We start from the raw sequence: 20,616 nt of genomic DNA, 5'->3' as shown, positions 1-20,616 counted from the left end.
GGTTGTGGTGTTAAACCTTGCAGTGGTCTCAGAAGTGTTAATCCTCCAGCAGCTCAGCCCTCCAAGCTAACACTGGCCTTCTGGTTCCCTAGCAACAGTGCTCTAGCAGCGGGGACTTTTACCCTTGGGCTGGCAGCTGGAAATCAGCTTTTTTTTTTTTTTTTAAGTATATTTTATTGATTTTATACAGAGAGGAAGGGAGAGAGATAGAGAGTTAGAAACATTGATGAGAGTCATCAATCAGCTGCCTCTTGCACACCCCCCACTGGGGATATGCCCGCAACCAAGATACATGCCCTTGACCAGAATCGAACCCGGGACCTCTCAGTCCCCAAGCCGACGCTCTATCCATGGAGCCAAACCGGTTTTGGCTGGAAATCAGCTTTTTAATCGGTCCCTGATTCTCCAGAATCCTCATGGAAAAATGCCACACCTCAGATTTTGACATTATTCCTTCACCTCCCCTGGCCTGGAACATTGGTGTGATTTAATGTCATTTTTTGGGAGTATGGTTTATTAAGAGATATGCTGTTGACTTCTGAAATTATAATTCCCACAATGAACCTGTGCTAAATAAAGTGTTGGCAAAGACAGAGTCAGTTTTTGAGGATAAGGTTTGCTGCCCGTCCCCACCCCTGCCCCCCAGTGCAGGAGGCTGGGGTTTCCCTGTGCCCCTGGGAGCCAGGAAGCTCAAACCATGTCTGCGAGCTTGTTCCCACCTCAGAGCTTCCTCCCTTGCGGTTCCCGCAGCCCAGAAGGCTCTTCCTGCTCATCCCTACCCCTCAGCTCTAACTGCTGGGACTCCTTCCTACCAGTTATGTCTCAGCTCAAACCTCTTTTCCCTGCCGCTGACCGTACTGTAAGAAGTCTGTGGGAGGGGAAAAAAGTTCCTCTTCCCTTCTAGGCTCTTCCTGCTGGCCACACAATCAAATCAACACGAGAAAGGTTACGAAGAGAAAAGAACCGGATTTAATGACATCCCCACATCATGAGACATTCAGAGACCCCCACATACGTGGAGGTTGAGAGACAGAACGGTAAAATGCAGTATCCACAGTATCCTGAGCTAAGGAATGTGATAAGAGGCCTGGGCTTCAGAGGGAGGAGAGCTATAAGAGTTCACAGGTTGATAAGTGGAGCAGATGTTTGCCGTGCCATAGAGATCGGCCATAAAACGTTATATCTGGTAATAACTCTGTATGGGCAAGGCTCCTAATTTAAATTCTTCTAGGTAGCTGTGGGAGTGCAGAAGTTTCTCCTATTTTGCCTTCAGCTCAGAATAATCCGCCTGCCAAAGTAGCACATCATAGGGAGGCCTGTTTAAACCCTGTCACCTACCCTCTGTCTGTCACCTCCCAGGTTGTGTGGCATGCCCATCATAGCACCAACCACTATAGAAACCTGCCTACACTCATGCTTTCATTTCTTGTGTATTACCTATACCCCTCACTACATTTTACTCAATTAATAACGTAAACCGTAACAAATGTGTTAGAAGATAATACATGGTGCAGGAAATATAGAACATGGTAAGGGAGATGAACTTGTGGGAATGGGGAGGTTGAGTTTTAAATAGGATAATCAGGGCGGGCTTCATTGAGAAGGTGACGTTTGAGAAACACTTAAAGGAAATGATAGAGCCAGTCACGCCAGGAGGAAGAGTGTTCAAGCAGAGGGAGCAGCCAGTGCAATGGCTCTGAGGTCTGTTGTGTCTGAATCTGGCCATCTCGCTACTTCCAGCCCCATCCCATCTTGCCTGGATTAGTGCAGCCACTTACATTTCAACCACAGTTATTCTCTCCACAGCAGCCTGGCTAACTCTACAACAGCTCACTCAAGACCCTGTGATATAAGACTCTCAAAACCTGTAGCGGAAGATGAAAACATAAACTTGGGAGGAGAATGGGTGGGGAATCAGGGTATCCCCTCATTTCCTCTTCTTCTTCTTTTTTTTCTTTAAATATATTTTATTGATTTTTTACAGAGAGGAGGAGAGAGGGAGAGAGAGCTAGAAACATCGATGAGAGAGAAACGATGAGAGAGAAACGATGAGAGAGAAACATCGACCAGCTGCTTCTTGCACACCCCCTACTGGGATGTGCCTGCATCCAATGTATGTGCCCTTGATCAGAATCGAACCTGGGACCTTTCAGTCCGCAGACCGACGCTCTACCACTGAGCCAAACCGGTTTCGGCACCATTTCCTCTTCTTTTAAAAATTATATTTTTATGGGTTTCCTTTTAGGAAAGGAGAGGGAGCTAGAGAAACATCAATGATGAGAGAAAAATCATTGATCTGCTGCCTCCTGCACGCCCCCAGCCCGGAATCAAATCCAGGACCCTGAATTCCGCAGGCCTATGCTCTATCCTAGGGGTGTCGAACTCAATCAGAGAAGGGGCCAAAATCTAAAATCCAGCCTAAATCGAGGGCCGAATGGTTTACTGAACAGTCATAAACTGTCATTGTGATGGAAACGCAGCGGAGTGCAGTGATGACAGCGCGGTGCGGGCCACATTGCAAGGCCTGGCGGGACGGATTTGGCCCACGGGCCTTGTGTTTGACACATGTGCTATCCACTGAGCCAAACCAGGCAGGCTCACTCCCCCTTAACAAAGCCCTCAGCAGGTACCCACGCCACAGCTGGTTACTGCGCGTCTACAGACACTTCCCTGCCCACAGGCCCCGCACAGGAGAAAGGTCTAGCTGGGGGAGCCGGGCGGGCGGCGCAGCAGGTTCCCCCTTTGCGCGGAGTCCGCGGGAGCCCAGGGGGCGGGGCTGAGGGAGGTTCCTCAGGGGGCGGGGCCCGGCGCTGCTGGAGGGCTTCTGATTGGCTCCGGGGGAAGGCGGGCCGCCGTCAGGCCCCGCCCCTCTGGAACCAGTTCGCAGAATCCGGCGGCTGCAGGGCTTCGCGGCTCTGCGGGGGCGGGCGCTGTGGGGGTCGGAGGCGGCGGCAGGTGAGTGCCGCGGGCCGGGCCCTCTGGGGTGCGGGTCCCCGCGCTGTGGCCGCGGCCAGAGGCGGCCTCCCGGACCCGGGAGGAGTCCGGAGCCCGGTCTGGGCCTGGCGTCTCCCCTCTTCCTGGGCCACCAGGAGCCGGGGCTGCCGGAGGAGGGCCGCCCTCCGACTCTCGGGGCGCCCAGCGCTGCAGGGGGCGGGGGACACGGGGGGAGGTCTGATGGCCGAGACACATTGTTCAGTGTTTCCGAAGGAAGAGGGAGTGATGGCTGGGCCGGGGGTGGGGGCCCTGAGGCGGCCTGGGGAGTCCCCGCCCAGGGTTGAAGGCCGCAGGGCTAGTCGGGCGGTACTGGCGCCCGTACTTTCCTAACCTTTCTTAGCTTCCAGAGCCCAGCATATAAAGTTGTAAAGCAGATCTGGGCCTCTCCCGAGACGCTGAGTGCACAGAAATGCTGTGGAAGACAGGTAACTACATGGGAGGAGGTGGCTTCCGGAGGGCCGGTGACCAGCTGGGGGTGGGGGATGCCTGGCCAGAGTCCAGCCCTCTGGTGTCTGGGCCTCCTCCCCTGATGTGGGTATGGGTGTGGGAGACGTCTTCCTCTTATTCTTGGAGCTGGGCGGGGAGAGAAGGAACTCCCCCTGAGGAATCAGTTCCCCTCTAAAATGAGAGACTCAACCTTACGTGATATCAATATGTGCTGAGAACAGCCCTGTAAAGTCCGTACATTAACTCCATTTTACAGATAAGGAAACTGAGGCCCAAGAGGAAAAGGGCTCACCCTGGGGTGCAGGTCCCACCTGGCTCACCTCTTTTTTTTTCTTCTTTTATTTATTTATTTTTTTAATTAAATTATTATCTGTGTACATATTTTAACATTGCCCCCCCACATACCCTCCCTCCCCAGAGTTTTGTGTCCATTAGTTGTACTTATATGCTTTTTTCTTCTTTTAAATATTTTTTAAAATATTTTTATTGATTTCAGAGAGGAAGGGGGAGGGAGAGAGAGAAACATCAATGAGAGAATCATCCATCCGCTGCCTCCTGCACGCCCCCTCATGCGGATGAAGCCCGCAACCCGGGTACGTGCCCTTGACCAGAATCGAATCCAGGACTCTTCAGTCTGCGGCTGACGCTCTATCCACTGAGCCAAGTCAGCGAGGGCCTGGCTGGTCTCTTTACCCCTTCGAGGTCTCTTGGGGATCAGTGGTGGAGAGCAAAGACCTGGGTGGGACTCAGGAGACCTGAATCCAGCTACAGGGCACTGTGAGTTCTGTGTAATGGAGTTGGTCTGGGTATAGAGAGGATAGCTGTTAGTTTTTGCTAATCCTAGCACTGCTGTGCCAACAGCAGCAAGTGGGGACGTGCCCAGGCCTCAAACACACTGACCTGCTCCCGGCACCATCTGCTCACTCACTGCATGCAGGAGCCGGCGGGGGCAGGAAGAGCCAGGTCCCCCTCAAGCCCAGGAGTTGCTCCTCTAGTGTGCAGGCCGGCAGCCTGCAGAGGGGGTCGGGCGGGGGCCAGGGCCATGGGAGCCATCATGGTCATCGCCAACCCTCCTACAGCAGCACCCTTGCTGGCCCTGGTGGGCCAGGTGCTGGTGCTGGAGAACGGGCTCATGCGGAGGCCACCCATGGGCTGGCTGGCCTGGGAACGCTTTCGCTGCAACATTGACTGTGAAGAGGATCCAGAGAACTGCATCAGGTGAGTGAGCACCACACCCCTGACAAGCTGTGCCCCGGCCCTGCAGGGTGGGGGCAGGGAGGAGAGAGTCAGCGAGAAAAGAGGACAGGGTCAGATCCCCACCCCTCATCTCCCACCCCAGAGAGGCTGCAGTCGGTGACTTTTGGGACATTTGACAACCTCGTGACAAGCTTGGGGCCCCAGTGGGGCTTGTCAGGTGTGTGGGGCAGGAACCCAGCCCCTGAGATAATCAAAAGGAGATAACTGGGAAGGTTAGGCCAGACCTCACTGTACTTCCTTACCCCCTCTCCTCAGCTCAGTCCTGCCCCTTGGCCTGGGGGCTAGACCATCCCTGCTTATGGCTCCTGACCCTGCCTGGGGTCATTTACAATTGTCACCTGGCTTAGTCTGCTGCTGACCCCAAGGCCAAGGTTCTTGGAGTCTGGATTCACACGCAGAGCATCTGATGAGGAACATGCTAGGCCGCTAAGCTGCTCCACCCCTGCTCCTCTTGCCAGTGAGCGGCTCTTCTTGGATATGGCTGACCGGCTGGCACAGGACGGATGGCGGGACCTGGGCTACACCTACCTCAACATTGACGACTGCTGGATTGGTGGGCGCGATGCCAAAGGCCGCCTGATGCCCAGTCCCAAGCGCTTCCCCAACGGCATTGCCTTCCTGGCGGACTATGTGAGCCCCACCCCAGCCCTGCCCCTTGGCCTGGGGGCCGATCAGTCTTTCCACCTCACCCTGCTTAGGGCTCTATTTCCACAATCCTTGTCTGAGAACCCGGCCAAATCTCTAGTTTTGGCCCTCAGTGGTGGAGGGAGCCAGGAAGGGCATCTCATCCACCTGGGATTTCAGGAAAGTTCTCCAAAGAGAAGGCAGTTCTTGAGATGATACCGGAGAGATGACATTTAAGGCAGAGGGGATGGCAGAAGCGAAGGCGTAGAGGCAAGAATCAGCCCAGCATGTGTGTTGGAGGGAGGGGAAGACCGGCGCTGGCCGAGGCCAGCCAGCAAGCGGAGCCCTCTCCTTGGCCACTGGGCACCGTGGAAGGTTTGATGGGGCTGGGCCAGATGGGCCTGTGAGGTGGCTCCCTGAGGGTCCTGCCTGAGCCCACTGTGTCCTTGGCTCCCCGCAGGCTCACTCCCTGGGCCTACAGCTGGGCATCTACGAGGACATGGGCAATTTCACCTGCATGGGCTTTCCAGGCACCACGCTAGACAAGGTGGTCCAGGATGCTCACACCTTCGCCGAGTGGAAGGTAGACATGCTGAAGCTGGATGGCTGCTTCTCGACCCCGGAGGAACGGGCCAAGGGTGAGTCGCTCAGCTGGCTGGGGCCTTCAGGTGGACAGGGAGGGGTGGCCATGGAGGTGCCTGTGTCCACCTGGCTGAGCCTGTCTGTCTGTATGGCTCCTCGGAGGTGGTGTCTCCCAGTTCCCCTCACCCAGGGCTCCCAGCTCCCTACAGATGGCTGGCACCATGCCCCCCGGGAGTGTTTGGAGCACTGGGCACAGGGGAGCACCTCTGTTGAGCCCCCGTTTCCTCACCTTTGGTGGGAGAATATTTGGGTTGAGGTCCTGGGTTGTTTCCTGCACTTCCTCGGGCCTGAAATGTGGGGGTTGGACTTCTCCAGGGTACCCCATGATGGCTGCTGCCCTGAATGCTACAGGCCGCCCCATCGCCTTCTCCTGCAGCTGGCCAGCCTATGAAGGGGGCCTCCCCCCCTTGGTAAGCCATTCTGTGTGCCCACCTGGCAGTGTCCCCCACACCTGCCTCCTCCCCTCCTGTGCTGCTCTCGCCAGAGTTGCCCACGTGCTGATTCGTAGGTCTAGAGAGAAGGTCCTAAGACCCCAGAGGGCACCTCAGGCAGCCTGGGGTCTTAGAGAAGAGGCACCTGGTAGGTGGGCTGACGGCATGGGAATCACGTGATGTGCAGGCACACCACACCCATCCAGTGGTCAGAACCTGGGCTGTTCTGAGTGGGCTAGGAGATCCAGAAGGCTGGTGAGGATAGGCAGGTGGGGCCCGTGTCAGAAGAGTCTGTGGGTGTCTGAGCACTTAGGGCACCAGAAAGGGTGCGGTCAGAACTGAGGGAGAACGCTGGCAGAGGGTGAGACTCACTGCAGGAACACAGGGTGGGTGTGCAGCAGGGATGCTGGTGGTGTACCCTGGGCTTGACCCCAGATAGCATGGAAGGGCAGGACAGGCTTCTGGCACCAGCATCCGTGGAGTGGAGGCCCAGGCAGCCCCAGAGCAGGGCCATTGTCATTCCTGGACAAGCGAGGGTTGGTTCTCTGCCTTCTCCACCCTCTTGTCTCCTGCTGAGCCTCCCAGCCCCTGCGCAGCCTCTGGGCAGCAGAGGGTGACTCCTGTGCGGACTCTGCCTCCCTGACACCCAGGTGAACTACAGTGAGCTGGCAGAGGTCTGTAACCTGTGGCGCAACTATGATGACATCCAGGACTCCTGGAGCAGTGTGCTCTCCATCCTGGACTGGTTTATGGACCATCAGGACATTCTGCAGCCAGTGGCAGGCCCCGGACACTGGAACGACCCAGACATGGTACCAACGTGGGGGGATGTCCCAGGGCCCATCCCCGTGATGGACTTGCTCCCTCTCTCTGGCCGCTCACTGCCGGGTTCTAGATCAGTGTCTGAACCAGCTGCATGGCTTGCCTTGGAGCTTACTTACAATTCTGTTCCCAGGGCCCCGTCCCACCCCCACCTTCTGGATCAGAATGTTGGGAGAGGGCCTGGGAATGCCCATTGTTGACAGTCTTCCCAGGCAATTCTGCTGCTTGACACTTGAGAACTTGGTCTGCCGTGACTCTAAGTGAGACCTCATTCCTCTGCAGAGTGAAAAACATGAATAGTTCCCAAATTCTGTCCATTCCTTCCAGAGCCTGTCCTCACCCAGGCTGCCTCCAACCCTTCTCTCAGTGCCCTGCACCCTGTCACCCTCCTGCAGAGCCTCCACCGGCAGAACCGGCCCCACCTCACTCATAGGCCTGGTGACTTCAATATTTTTACAATTTGTCTTAGAGTTTTATAGCTGTCTCTTCTTCATTTAGTCAAGCATTTAATACCAGTGATGATTAAAATAATATAAATACTGGCCAGTTAGGGGGGCATCTGGAGAAACAGAAATCGGCCTGCCTTAGGGTTCTAGCTCCAGCTCTGCCATGTTCCTTAGGCAAGTGGCTTAATTTTCTCTGTGCCTCCGTGTGTGTGTGTGTTTTAGTAATTTTTCTCTCTTAAAATATTTTTTTATATATATTTTATTGATTTTTTACAGAGAGGAAGGGAGAGAGATAGAGAGCTAGAAACATCGATGAGAGAGAAACATCAATCAGCTGCCTCTTGCACACCCCCTACCGGGGATGTGCCCGCAACCAAGGTACATGCCCTTGACCAGAATCGAACCTGGGACCTTTCAGTCTGTAGACTGACGCTCTACCACTGAGCCAAACCGGTTTTGGCATATCTTTTAAGATATTTTTTTATTGATTTTGAGAGAGAGAGAAACATCAGTGTGAGAATGAAACATTGGTTGGCGGACTCCTTGTGCCTTCGTTTTGTCAATTGGAAAATGAAAATATTAACAGGAGCCACCTTATCTGTAGGGCTGTTTGGAGGGTGAAATGGATGACCCTTTAAGATGCGTGGCACAGCTTGGCACATGTACATGCTTAGTTACATTGGTAACACTCAGTAGGTAACAATGTTGGGTGAGCAGTAATCGTTCGTGTCCCATCTGGATTGGTTGCCCTGGGTCAGTGGGTAGGGCAGGTGGTGGCTACCGGCAAGAGCAGGGACTCTGTCCGGCTCTGGTCCTGGTTTCCTACCACTGCCACCCTGGCTGTGTTTCTTGACTTGTGTGTTTCAGTTTACAAATGCTTTTGGCAATAGATCCCATTGGATCATCTGAACAACCTGTGACATGGCCAGCACCCCCCCCCCCTTTTTTTTAAATATATTTTATTGATTTTGTACAGAGAGGAAGGGAGAGAGATAAGAGAGCCAGAAACATCATGAGAGAGTCATTGATCAGCTGCCTCCTGCACATCCCCTACTGGGGATATGCCCGCAACCAAGGTACATGCCCTTGACCGGAATCGAACCCGGGTCCCTTCAGTCCCCAAGCTGACGTTCTATCCATTGAGCCAAACCGGTCTTGGCCACCCCCTTTTTTTGTGTGAAATAAGCAGCTGAGGCTCAAATGGAAAGTGACTCAACTCATCCTGAGACCACACTGCTAGGGAATGGCGTTTGCCAAACCAGGCTCCCATGTGGCCGTGCCTCCACCTCCATCTTCACTTGCTTCAGCTACTTCAGCTCCTTGGGGCTGCTTGGGGTTGGTGCCTGTACCCTCCCCACTGAAGAGGGCAGGGCTGACCACTTCTCTCCTCTGCCCCTAGCTGCTCATTGGGAACTTTGGCCTCAGTTTCGAGCAAGCTCGGGCCCAGATGGCCCTGTGGACAGTGCTGGCGGCCCCCCTCTTCATATCCACAGACCTGCGGACCATCTCCGCCCAGAACAAGGACATTCTGCAGAACCCACTCATGATCAAAATCAACCAGGATCCCTTAGGCATCCAGGGACGCAGGATTCTCAAGGTATTGTGGTGTGTGTGGGAAGAAAAGGGAGACTGAGGGACTAGGCTCCCCTGAGAACGAGCCTGCAAGGCTGGGTGCATTCAGTTGAAGTCTACTGGGGGCTATTCCAACTGTCCCCCACTTGCCTGGTGAGGGCAGGGCCAGAGCAGGACAGCTCATGGGGTTTGGGGAAGGGAGATGTCACGATGCAGTGCACAGGGGACAGTGAGGCCTCGCAGGTAGGAAGTATAAGTGTCTGGCAGAGAACTGTGATGTCTGATGGAGAACCGGGGACTTCCCTACAGTGTTTAGGAGTTGTATGAGCCAAGGAATTACAACTATTACTCGTACCGGTGTCTACTATTTATTGATCGCCTACTGTGTGCTGGGCATTCTAGATACATTTCCTCACAAGAGTGATACTCCTTCCCTGTTTTACAAAAGAGGAAACTGAGATTTGAAGAGTCTAAGAACTTAGCTCAAGGCCCCATCATTAGTAAATAGCACAACAGGACCTGATTCCAAGTGTTGCCCAAGTTCCTGCTCTTTGCACACTCCTTCCCTCTCTACAACCCTACACACCTGTAGGTGCGCCTGCTGAGGTGGCGAGGCCCAGAGGAGGTAACTGATCCCTGCCAGGCCGGGGAGGAGGGGTTCATGCTCCTGGCTGCTCAGGGCAGAGCGCCTCATCCCACTAGCCACTCCAGTGCAGCAGCTCTCCCCATCTGTCCCTCCCATCATCCTATGCGCACTCTGAGGCAGGACCTCATGCAGTACTGCCTATGTCCTGGCATGGGGCTGGACACAGGAAGTGTTGGGGAGCATCTGCCAAGTCAGGGAGAGGAAGGAAAGTAGTGTTAGATAAGTTGGGGTACTGGAGGGCTGTGGTATCACCCTCGGCCCCCCCCCCCCCCACTAAGCTTTTGTGTGGAATGAAACTGTGGGCTGGGGAGGGGGACCCAGGGCTCCAGGGAGGGCCAGGAAGGGGACTTGAGGGCCTGCCTGAGCAGGAACCCCAGCAGCAGCCATCTTCTGTCCCAGACGAAGTCCCTCATCGAAGTGTTCCTGCGGCCCCTGGACAACAATGCCTACGCCGTGGTCTTCTTCAGCCGCAGGACGGATATGCCTTACCGCTTCCGCTGGTCCCTCTCCCTGCTCAACTTCACCAGCTCCAGCTTGTATGAGGTGAGCCCCTGCGGGAGGGAGTGCCCCGTTTCCCTGGGAGGCGGTGCTGGGGGTGGGCCTCACACAGGCCCCCCGAGCCGTGGGCCCTGGGTCCTGGGCAGGTGCTCAAGGACAGCGGCGGGCACTGAGGGCCAAGGCTGGTGCTGCTCTGCACTGGCATCTTCAGGCTAAGCAAACAAGATTACTGCGTATAAATGAGTCTGGTTACCCACGGAGGCCATGCTCCTCCCCTCACTGGTCAGCCCTTGCTGCACGGTGCTCAGGTTCTCTGTGGACGAGGCTTTCACCACTGCCTACGTCTGGGCATCAGCTGGCTGTGCCAGTGGAGAAGTGACAGAGTCACGGCTCCCACTTCTGCAGTACACACTGGAGGCCCAGCACAGACAGGCCAGAGGCCAGGCTTCTGTGTCCCCTGCCTGGCTCTTCTTATGGTGCCACTGCTTCTGTCCTCCCTGCTGCAGGCCCAGGATGTCTACACGGGTGGCATTATCAGTGGCCTCCGGACTGAAACCATCTTCACAGTGATCATCAACCCTTCGGGGGTGGTGATGTGGTACCTGTATCCTGTCGGGAAGCTGGGAACACCTCCGCAATGAGGAGCTGACACATGGGACAGGCTGTACAGCACCGCTGCACCCAGACCATGGAGCCTCGGCGTGCCAAGGGCCAGTAGGCGAGGTTCTCTGCTGCCCAGGCCCGCGTGGCGACCGACCCAGTCGGACCCAAAGTGCACTCAAAGGGCTGCTCAAGTGTGAACCCTCTTGGAAACTTGTCTTGGGCACTTTCCTGTGGCCTCCTGGCCTCTAGCCTTGTCTGCACAGCTCCACAGATGTCGCTGAACCACTCGGCAGCCTAAGCTGCCATAGGCAGGGGCACTGATACCCATCAGGACTCCAGCCTCTGACCTTCTGTTGACTCTGAAATCAAGATTTGGAATTTTTCTTATAATTAGGAGTGGAGATGTGACCTCTTGTCAGGAACTTCCATGAATCACAATTGGCTTTCCTGCCCAGAGGAGACCTTGCAGGCTGATACTCCACGGGAGTGACCTTGGCTCCCTCAGGTCACCAATAAAGCTGTTCTTTCATCAAATACAATAGTTGTAACATGGTCCTGGGCCAATGGGCACCTTCAATGACTCTGAGTGGCACTACACAGGGTGCCGGTTTCAAATCTGACCTCACATAGAAGATGTGGGGCATCTTCTGTCCCTCATTTTCCAAAATGACCTGCAGATTACACTGAGTGGCCAGATTATTATGATCTCTGAACGCATAATTATCTGACCACTCAGTGTGTGTATGTGTGTGTGTGTGTGTATTTATATGAGGCCCAGTGCATGAATTTGTGCATGGGTGGGGTCCAGCCAGCCTGGCCAGGGGGAGGGGACATGGGCAGTTGGCTGGCCTGCCTGCTGGTCGAACTCCTGGTCGAGGCGACAGTTTGCATATTAGCCTTCTATTATATTGGATATAATCTGAGTGGCCAGATTACTATGTGTTCAGAGATCATTATAATCTGGCCACTCAGTGTGTACTTAGACAGTCCAGACTTGCCTCACACCAGGGAGCCATCCCTGCTCTGCCCAACGCAGTGGTGGTGGTGTGACAACGCAGTGAGGCAGAGCAGCGATGGTCCCAGGCCCTCTTTGTCTTGCCCTTCCCCACGCCATTCAGATGGTCCAGGCTCTAGTGGCCATGACCCCCCTCACCAGCCCCTCTGCTGCACCCTGAAAGGCCTGATGTGCTAAAGAGTTTTGCATGGTTGCCCTAAGCACCTTTCAGTTCCTCTTTCTTTTTTTCTTTTTTTTTTTTAAATATATTCTATTGATTTTTTTACAGGGAGGAAGGAAGAAGGATAGAGAATCAGAAACATCGATGAGAGAGAAACATCGATAAGCTGCCTCCTGCACATCCCCTACTGGAGATGTGCCTGCAACCAAGGTACATGCCCTTAACCGGAATCGAACCTGGGACCTTTCAGTCCGCAGACCGACGCTCCATCCACTGAGCCAAACTGGTTTCGGCATATATTGTTTTTTTTGCAACAGAAATTCAGGTTCAGGATAAGATAATCATAGATAAAGTTGTATTTTCAAAATAGCTATTCCTTCCATTTCTCTTGCCAGAAGCACAAGGGGATTTTTCCTCTCTTTACTGTGGAGACTTGGTGGGACTCCTGGAGGTAAAATCCACATAACTAGTGGGTTCCTCCCTAAGACTGGCCCCACCCAGAAATTTTTAACTCTCAAGCTTGTCTACACAAAGCCTCCCCAATTCATCAATTAGTTTAAATTACCTACCCTCATACTGGCTCTTTCGACAGGTTCATTGCCTGAGATTTTTGCTTTGGGTGAGTTGTGACTCTGTATCCATCTATCTCGCTAATTTTGCAGGCAGCAGTTTGCCCTATGACTTCTAATGGATCTAAGAGGAGTAACTGATGTATAATTCATTCAGTTTTATTCTCGTGGGAATAGAAGTGTTGGCTTCCAATCCCCTTAAGCCAACCAGAGTGAGAGAGGTCTGAACCTCTCTCTGGACTGTCTAAGAGTACACACTGAGGGGCCAGATTATGATCTCTGAACACACAGTAATCTGGCCACTCAGTGTATATCCAATATAATAGAAGGCTAATATGCAAATTGTGCCCTCGACCAGGAGTTCGACCAGCAGGCAGGCCAGCCAACCTGGACCCCAAGCAGAAAACCTCAATCTCCTTTTTAGGAACCAATCAGTGAAGGGAACAGGAAGATCTACAGGCAAGAAATATTGCACAAGGGCACAGCTAGTCTTCTTACTAAGGATGGACCACATGTTCAGACCAAAGGCCTTCCTGGTGGCGGCATCAAAACAATGCAGACATCCCCTTCTCCAGGAAGCTGACAGACTATCAAAGCTGGCAGACCTCTATCATTGCACTTTTTCAGGAATTAGGAGTATTCCTCTCTCTTATTGGTCATCAGGTAAAAGCCCGAAGTCTAATGCCAGAATTGGGTCCAAGGGAAAAGCACAAGCTTGAGCATAAATAGTTCTAAAACAGTTCCCAAAATGAAGCACTCCAAGGCCCAGAGGGCTGAGAACCAGGGAAAGGAAGACCTTCACAGCAAGCCAACAGAAGGGGTCCACACAGCTTCCCCAGGGGGACCACGGAGAGGGTGAAGTACCTACCTGCTCCCATCCTATATTTGCGAGGGGAGGGGCAGGACAGGGTGGACACTTGCAAAACATAATGAAATTGTCTATCTCTGAGGCAGTCTGTGTACTGCTTGAGATCAGGTGTCAGTTTTCTCAGAACAAAGGGTTGGCACAGAGCAGCCTCAGTAAATACTCAACCAGAACTGATCCTCAGGAAGCCCAGTGCACAGTATTGGGCAGCACAACAAACAACTGGTCAGCGTACAAGCTCTCACATTGATTTGTTCTGGCTCTCCCCTCCATGGAAAACTGGAGAACAGTCTTCCCCACCTTAGGCAAGTGCTCCGTCAAGGGGCACGAGCACTGAGGCGAGCATGAGAAGGTCCATCTTTCTTGGAATCAGATGATGAACAGTTGAAGCAGGACAAGTGCAGAGCCCAGACAGAAAACGTAGAGCTTGGGCACATCCACGCTGACTACTGGGAGGTCCTCAGGGGCCAGTACTAGGCCAGATGCCCTCAGAAACAGAGAGACCAAGGCCACAGCAAAGGTGTGCAACAGCAAACGGAGTTTAATCGAGGGTGTGAAACCAGGGTGACCTTGCCTCTTCAGTTACTTTAACTTCTTTTGTTGTCAGGACGTAGGCAAGAAGGAGGCCTGTTTTCGAACGAGGACCCAGGAATCAGTCTCCATCCCCAAGCTGTTTTGTGTGGCCTGGTTCAGACCTCTCTCTGGTTGGCCTACAATCTATTTTCAAGCTTTTCCTTCCGAGGAGTCTTCTCACACCCATTTGTTTTGAGGCACTGGATGTAGGGGAAGGCATTTTGGAATTAAGCTGCCTAAAACACTATTCCCCAGGTCTGCAGGGCTAGCTCCCTCACCTCCTGAATCTTTCAAATCTTTACTCAACTATTATCTTCTCACAAATCTCTATTGCATACTGCTCCTTCTGCCAAGCCACAGCACTCCTAATCTCTTACTTTGTTCTTTTTTATAGCTTTTATCAACATCTGTCTTTGAATATGGAATGCCTAATTATATCATATAATATAATATATGCATTGATTGCATCTTAGTATTACTAGAATGTAAGCTCCATAAGAGCAGGAATTTTTTTTTTTTACTTTTTTTTTTTTTTTAAATCAATCTTTATTGTTCATATTGTTACAAAGGTTCCTCATTTCTTCCCCCCTCCACCAGGTTCCCACCGCAACCTCCGCCCCCTCCCCATCCCCCATTGTCCTCATCCATAGGTGCAGTTTATGTTCAGTCTCTTCCTCCCTCCCTTTCCCCGATAGTAAATCCCTTTTCAGATACTAAATCAGTTACTTAGCATTTTCTCATATCAATAATACCACCACATGCCCAATGATACATTTCACACAAAAGACATTTCCAAATAGGTCAACCAGCTTCATCCAGGCCCCACCCAAGGCACTCACAGATCAACACCCCAGCCCTATACTAACTCAACACATCCAGATCTAAGCCTTCATCACTTGATTCAGCAGACCCTCAAGTTCCCACAAAAGTTTCCAGCCATGTCTGAGAGGCAGCCGTGGGGCAGGGACAGGCGAAGAGCGAGCTGTTCCGGGCCTGGCCTCTGTTGCTCTGGTTCGTTCCACAACCAGCTGCTCCGGGTCTGGTCACCACCGCTCCCGACCTAGTTGCTCTGGACCTGGCTGCTGCTGCTCCGGGCCTGGCCGCACCAGACCCGGCTGCTCCGGGCCTGGCCGCTCCCAGCCTGGCAGCCGCTGCTCCAGGCCTGGCCGCACCAGACCCGGATGCTTCGGGCCTGGCGGCTCCCAGCCTGGCAGCCGCTGCTCCGGGCCTGGCCACACCAGACCCGGATGCTCTGGGCCTGGCCAAAGAGCAGGAATTTTTATCTATTTTATTCACTGATCTCCCAAGCACACAGAAATAGCACATAAAAGGCACTCCATAAATGAGTGTGTGGATGAAAAAGGAAATGTGTTCAGATCCTGTCCTGTCACTTACTGGCCAGCTGTATGCCTTAGGCCATTTGCTTCCCTGTCAGCCTCAGTGTCTTCATCTATGTGATTGTGATCCAAGCACTTTCCTTGGATCCCAATCACACAAATTTTATATGTAAAGCGCCTGGCTGGTGCTTAGCACTAATATAGTTAATAAATGGCCAGCCAATTGACATAATTACTGTCCCTCTCAAAGTCTTTACCATTTAGTTAAAAGTAAGTACCCTTTACTTGGACAATTAATGTGGTGGAGTTTTCAGGTCTGAGGCTGTGATGAAGGGATGAGGCCATGAGGATGTGAAAAACTCAAAGATGTCAAAATTATCTTTTTCCTGTGCCAGCTGAGCCGGTTCAAGAAAAAGCTGGTCTGCCCTAGCCAGTTTGGCTTGGTGGATAGAGCGTCGGCCTGAGGACTGAAGGGTCCCAGGTTCGATTCCAGTCAAGGGCACATGCCCGATTGTGGGCTCCATCTCCATTGTGGGGCACGTGCAGGAGGCAGCCGATCAATTATTCTCTCTCATGATTCTGTCTCATCACTGATGTTTCTATTTCTCTCTTCCTCTTCCTTCCTCTCTGAAATCAATTACAAAAAAAAAGAAAGAAAAGAAAAAGCTAGTCTCAGGCTTCCAGCAATACTCACACTTCATTTACATAGAACCAATCTGATCTCATGAGAAATGAGCCCTCCTTTAACCTACTCTACCACCTTTGACACCACTGATTTTCAGGCCCTCTGACCACCAGGGATCAAGCCTGCAGCAGGGAAAGGGACTCAGAGCTCACCAGGACCGCACACGTGTGGTGAGGATCAGGCCACTCCATGCACAGGAAACTCTCCTACCGCGTGGCACCTGTGGGATAAAAAGAAAATGCTGGGGAGCAGGTTCCCCATTGAGAGGCTAGGGTCCCAGATCCTAAAGTCAGCCTGGGTTCAAGTTCTGCCTCCACTACTCAAAGTTGCAAATTCGTTCGTTTCCTAGATCTGCAAGCTTCAGTATGCTTAGCTGTAAAATGAAGCTATTAACAGTGCCCACTTCACCGGATGAGGTGAGATATGAAGTGCCTTGGCACACTGCCTGGCACCCACCTACAGTACTGATCATTTGCTCACTCAAAGCCCTTTAAACCCCAGGTGAGTGCTCTGGGACCACCTTGCCAGAGGTGGCTTTGCCAGTATGAACCATATAAACCAAGGCTGTGAGGTAGGAAGAGGGGAAATATAACCCTGCCTTCAGGACTATTCAACTCAACCAGCCAGACAGAAGACAGCTTTCTCTAAATTCTGAAATTTTAACTTCTAATGCTAACAAAACTGATTCTGAAAACTATAATATTCAGCTGGTTACCAGAACTTAGTGTTTATATGTGTTGTACATGTGTATATTAAGTCAAGAATCGCAATTTGTTTATGTCTTCACTCACTCAACAAATATTACCTAGGTACCACTGTGGCCCTTGCCTTCTGCTAGGCCCCTGTAATGGGACATGGCCTCTGTTCTCAAGGAGCTCACAGATTGTGGGGGAGATGAACATGCAAACAATCTCAACAGGATTGCCCCAGTTATGTTTTTAATCCTCACTCAAGGATAAGTTTTTATTGATTTGAGAGAGAGAGAGAGAGAGAAATATAGATGTGAGAGAGAAACATCCATTAGTGTCTCCCATATGCACTCCAACTGAGGATCAAACCTGCAACCCAGGTATGTGCCCTGACCTGGAATTGAATCCACAACCTGTTGGTGTATGGGTCAACGCTCCAACCAACTGAACCACCTGGCCATGGCAGATTGGCATGGCCAGGTGGTTCAGTATTTTGTCAGAAACACACTGAGGGTACAATACAAGCTTGGCAGAAGGGCAAAGAAGGGGAGCTTAGAACAAGCTTCTTAGAAGAACTTCTGGCTGTTTTTGAAAAATAAGTAGCAAGCAGTAGGAAGGCAGGCAGAGGCAGAAGCCATGCACTTCTGCATTTAGTTCTGCTCAGCTGGCTCTCAGCTGGAGAGGTCACTGGAGGGGCCAATCTGCAGGGTCTTGAATATAAAGGAGCATAATATGACCTACATATATGTGAAAACCAGGAGTTTGGACTTTATCCTGAAGGCTGTGAGGAGCCACTGCACAATTTATAAACAAGGCAGAGCCTAGCATGCTATTAATTTAGCTTAAAAATTACTCATTCCGCCCTAGTTGGTTTGGCTCAGTGGACAGAGCATTGGCCTGCTGACTGAAGGGTCTCAGGTTTGATTCTGATCAAGGGCACATGCCTGGGTTGTGGGCTCCATCCCCAGTAGGGTGTGTGCAGGATCAATGATTCTCTCTCCCCCACTCCTCTCCCTTCCTCTCTGAAATCAATAAAAGTATATATAAAAATACTTAAAAGAACTCATTCTCAATATAGAAACATATAGTACACACATGCACTTTAAAAATTTGTAATAAAAATCTAGGTCTCCTCTCCTTTTCCCCAGCTATGCAGTTCCCCAGCCCAGAGGCCACACTGTTACCACTTGATTACTTCGTTAGTCTTCTAGTATCTGAAGAATCTGAGAATTTATATGTTAAAATACTTACAATTTTACTACAAATTATTTTTCTAAAATTGATTTGAGAGAGAGGGAGGGAGGGAGATGGGGAGAGAAAAAAAAAATCAATGTGAGAGAGAAACATTAATTGATTGCCTCTCTTTTGTACCCAAGCAGGGATCGAACCCAAAACCTGGGCATGTGCCCTGACTGGAAATCTAACCAGCGACCTTTCTTTTTTTCTTTCTGTCTTCCTAATTTGTTTTTATTTATTTTTATTTTTTATTATTGTCTAAAGTTTTATATTATGTCTTCTTTTCCCCTAATTGATCCCCGCCACAGCCATTCCCACCCCACTGCCCCAGTGCCTGTGTCCATTGGATATGCTAATATGCATGCATACAAGTCCTTTGGTTGTTCCCTAACCCCCTCACTCCCTACCTTTTGTCTCTGACCAGCGGCCTTTCTTGATGCATGGGACAGAACTCAACCAACTGAGCCCCACTGGCCAGGGCCTATTATTCCTTCTTCTATCACATTTATAGTCTTCTATTGATTTTGGCTGAAATGGTGTGGAATCACATGCAGTTGCCTGAAAATTTTATCCCAATGAAGTAAAGGAAACATTATATTAATTCTGAAAGGGGGCATTCAGTCTGATGGGACTGAAAATCTCTCTATTATATATACACTTCCTAAAACTTGCTTTTCTCATTTAACAATAAGACTTAGAAGATTTGCATATATAGTATGGATGTGCCTTGGCTTATTTAAATGTTTACTATTAATAAACCTATAGGTTATTTCTAATTTTGTGTTGTTAGAAACAGTGAACGTAATGAAATCTCTCCACTTACATTTTTGTGTACATGTGCAAGTACTTCTCAGAAACAGATATCGAGAAGCCAAGGCACTAAATTAAGAGTAGACTCATTTTAACTTTTAAAAGGTTCTGCTGGCCCTAGCAGGGGTGGGGACATGCCTCAGTCAGCTGGAGCATCATTCCATACACCAAAAGGTTGTGGGCTCAATTTCCGGTCAAGGCACATAACTAGATTGCTTGTTCATCCCCCAGTTGGGTGCATAAAGAAGGCAACTGATCAATGTTTCTCCCTCATATCGATGTTTCTCTCTCTCTCTCTCCCTCTCCCTCTCTCCCCCTCTCCCCCTCTCCCTCTCTTCCTCTCCCTCCCCCCACCCCTCTCTCCAGGAAAAACATATCTTCCGATAAGGATTAAAAAATAATAAAAGGCATTGCTGAATTGCTTTCTAAAAAGGCACACTGAGCCCATCCAATGTGGCTCACTGGTTGAGTGTTGACTTATGAACTAGGAGGTCACGGTTGGATTCCCAGTCAGGACACATGCTCAGACTGTGGGCTCCATCCTTGGTGAGGGGCGTGCAGGAGACAGCCCATCAATGATTCTCTCTCATCATTGATGTTTCTATCTCTCTCCCTTCCTCTTTGAAATCAATAAAAATATATTTAAAACATAATATTTTAAAAAGGCATACTGAAAAACTCCCTCCAACAATTTATAACAATAACCATTTCTCACATCTTTCCCAACACTTACGTTTTTCAATCTTTTTAATATTTGTAAACCTTTGGAAAGAAAAAGTGTTTCTCTTTTCAAGTTGTACTTCCTTAACACTAGTTGAGTGGAACAAACCTCTTTTCAAATGTTTCTTGGCCAGCCACTCCATTGCCACTCTACTGCCTGTTAATAGGGTATTCATATCTTCTGTCCATTTTTCTTTTGGGTTGATTTGTAGGAGTTCATATATTCTGAGTAAAAGTTATTTGTTTGTTTAATATATATGCTGGAAATTACTTTCTCCTACTCTATTGCCTATCTTTTAACTTTGGTCATACAGAATTTAAAAAAAAAATCAAGATAGTCAAAATTATATTTACTTTGTTTTCCTTGATTGCTTCATTGGTTTTGGTATTCTTAAAGAAGGCTTTTCTAGCCGAAACTGGTTTGGCTCAGTGGATAGAGTGTCGGCTTGAGGACTGAAGGGTCCCGGGTTCGATTCCAGTCAAGGGCATGTACCTTGGTTGTGGGCACATCCCCAGTAGGGGGTGTGCAAGAGGCAGCTGATCGATGACTCTCTCTCATCGATGTTTCTAATTCGCTATCTCTCTCCCTTCCTCTCTGTACAAAATCAATAAAATATATTTTAAAAAAAAAGGCTTTTCTACCTCTAGCCATCATTTTCAATGGCTGCATAATATTCCACTGTATAGAAATACCATAATTTATGAAATTCTCTGTCACTATTATAAATTTAGATTGTCCCATCCTTTCATTAATATAAACAATGCTGTGAAAAATGTGTTCAACTTGATGTTTCTAACATATATCTTAGTGCCTAGAAATCTGAGCATAATAAATGCTTCTTGGATAGCAGAGGGGAAAAAAGCTTTTTCCACAGTCACATTCAAGATACGTTAAAAAAAAAAAAATGCAGCTCAGCTCTACCCGGTTTGACTCAGTGGACAGAGCATTCACCTGCTCATGGGTCCCAGTTTGGA

At 50.5% G+C, this 20,616-nt stretch overlaps 1 protein-coding gene and 1 non-coding gene across 5 annotated transcripts; one reads left to right on the top strand and one right to left on the bottom strand.

The window, feature by feature from the left end:
* The first annotated feature begins 2,822 nt into the window (after window positions 1-2,822).
* NAGA (alpha-N-acetylgalactosaminidase) lies at window positions 2,823-11,509 on the top strand. 4 transcript variants are annotated; one of them, XM_036425481.2, is made up of 10 exons: window positions 2,823-2,955; window positions 3,335-3,419; window positions 4,524-4,659; window positions 5,157-5,328; window positions 5,783-5,960; window positions 6,280-6,374; window positions 7,046-7,207; window positions 9,063-9,260; window positions 10,281-10,424; window positions 10,886-11,509. In XM_036425481.2, exons 2-10 carry the CDS (start codon window positions 3,404-3,406, stop codon window positions 11,018-11,020), a joined length of 1,236 nt encoding a protein of 411 aa, XP_036281374.1. In that variant the 5' UTR covers window positions 2,823-2,955; window positions 3,335-3,403; the 3' UTR covers window positions 11,021-11,509. The 4 variants fall into 4 exon arrangements, with proteins under 4 accessions (XP_036281374.1, XP_045433027.1, XP_045433029.1 ...); XM_045577071.1 differs by having other exon boundaries at window positions 4,521-4,659; XM_045577073.1 differs by having other exon boundaries at window positions 2,872-2,955; window positions 3,342-3,419.
* A 916-nt stretch (window positions 11,510-12,425) lies between these two features.
* Window positions 12,426-12,507, bottom strand: LOC118712084. Its single transcript, XR_004985958.1, has one exon. It is a non-coding gene; the product is annotated as a small nucleolar RNA SNORD50 (small nucleolar RNA).
* Between the last annotated feature and the right edge of the window lie 8,109 nt (window positions 12,508-20,616).

The sequence above is a fragment of the Pipistrellus kuhlii genome, unplaced genomic scaffold, assembly GCF_014108245.1.
Source record: "Pipistrellus kuhlii isolate mPipKuh1 unplaced genomic scaffold, mPipKuh1.p scaffold_m20_p_81, whole genome shotgun sequence".
NCBI lineage: Eukaryota > Metazoa > Chordata > Mammalia > Chiroptera > Vespertilionidae > Pipistrellus > Pipistrellus kuhlii.
Note: the sequence above shows the minus strand (reverse complement) of the source record. Positions and strands in the feature narration are given on the sequence as shown.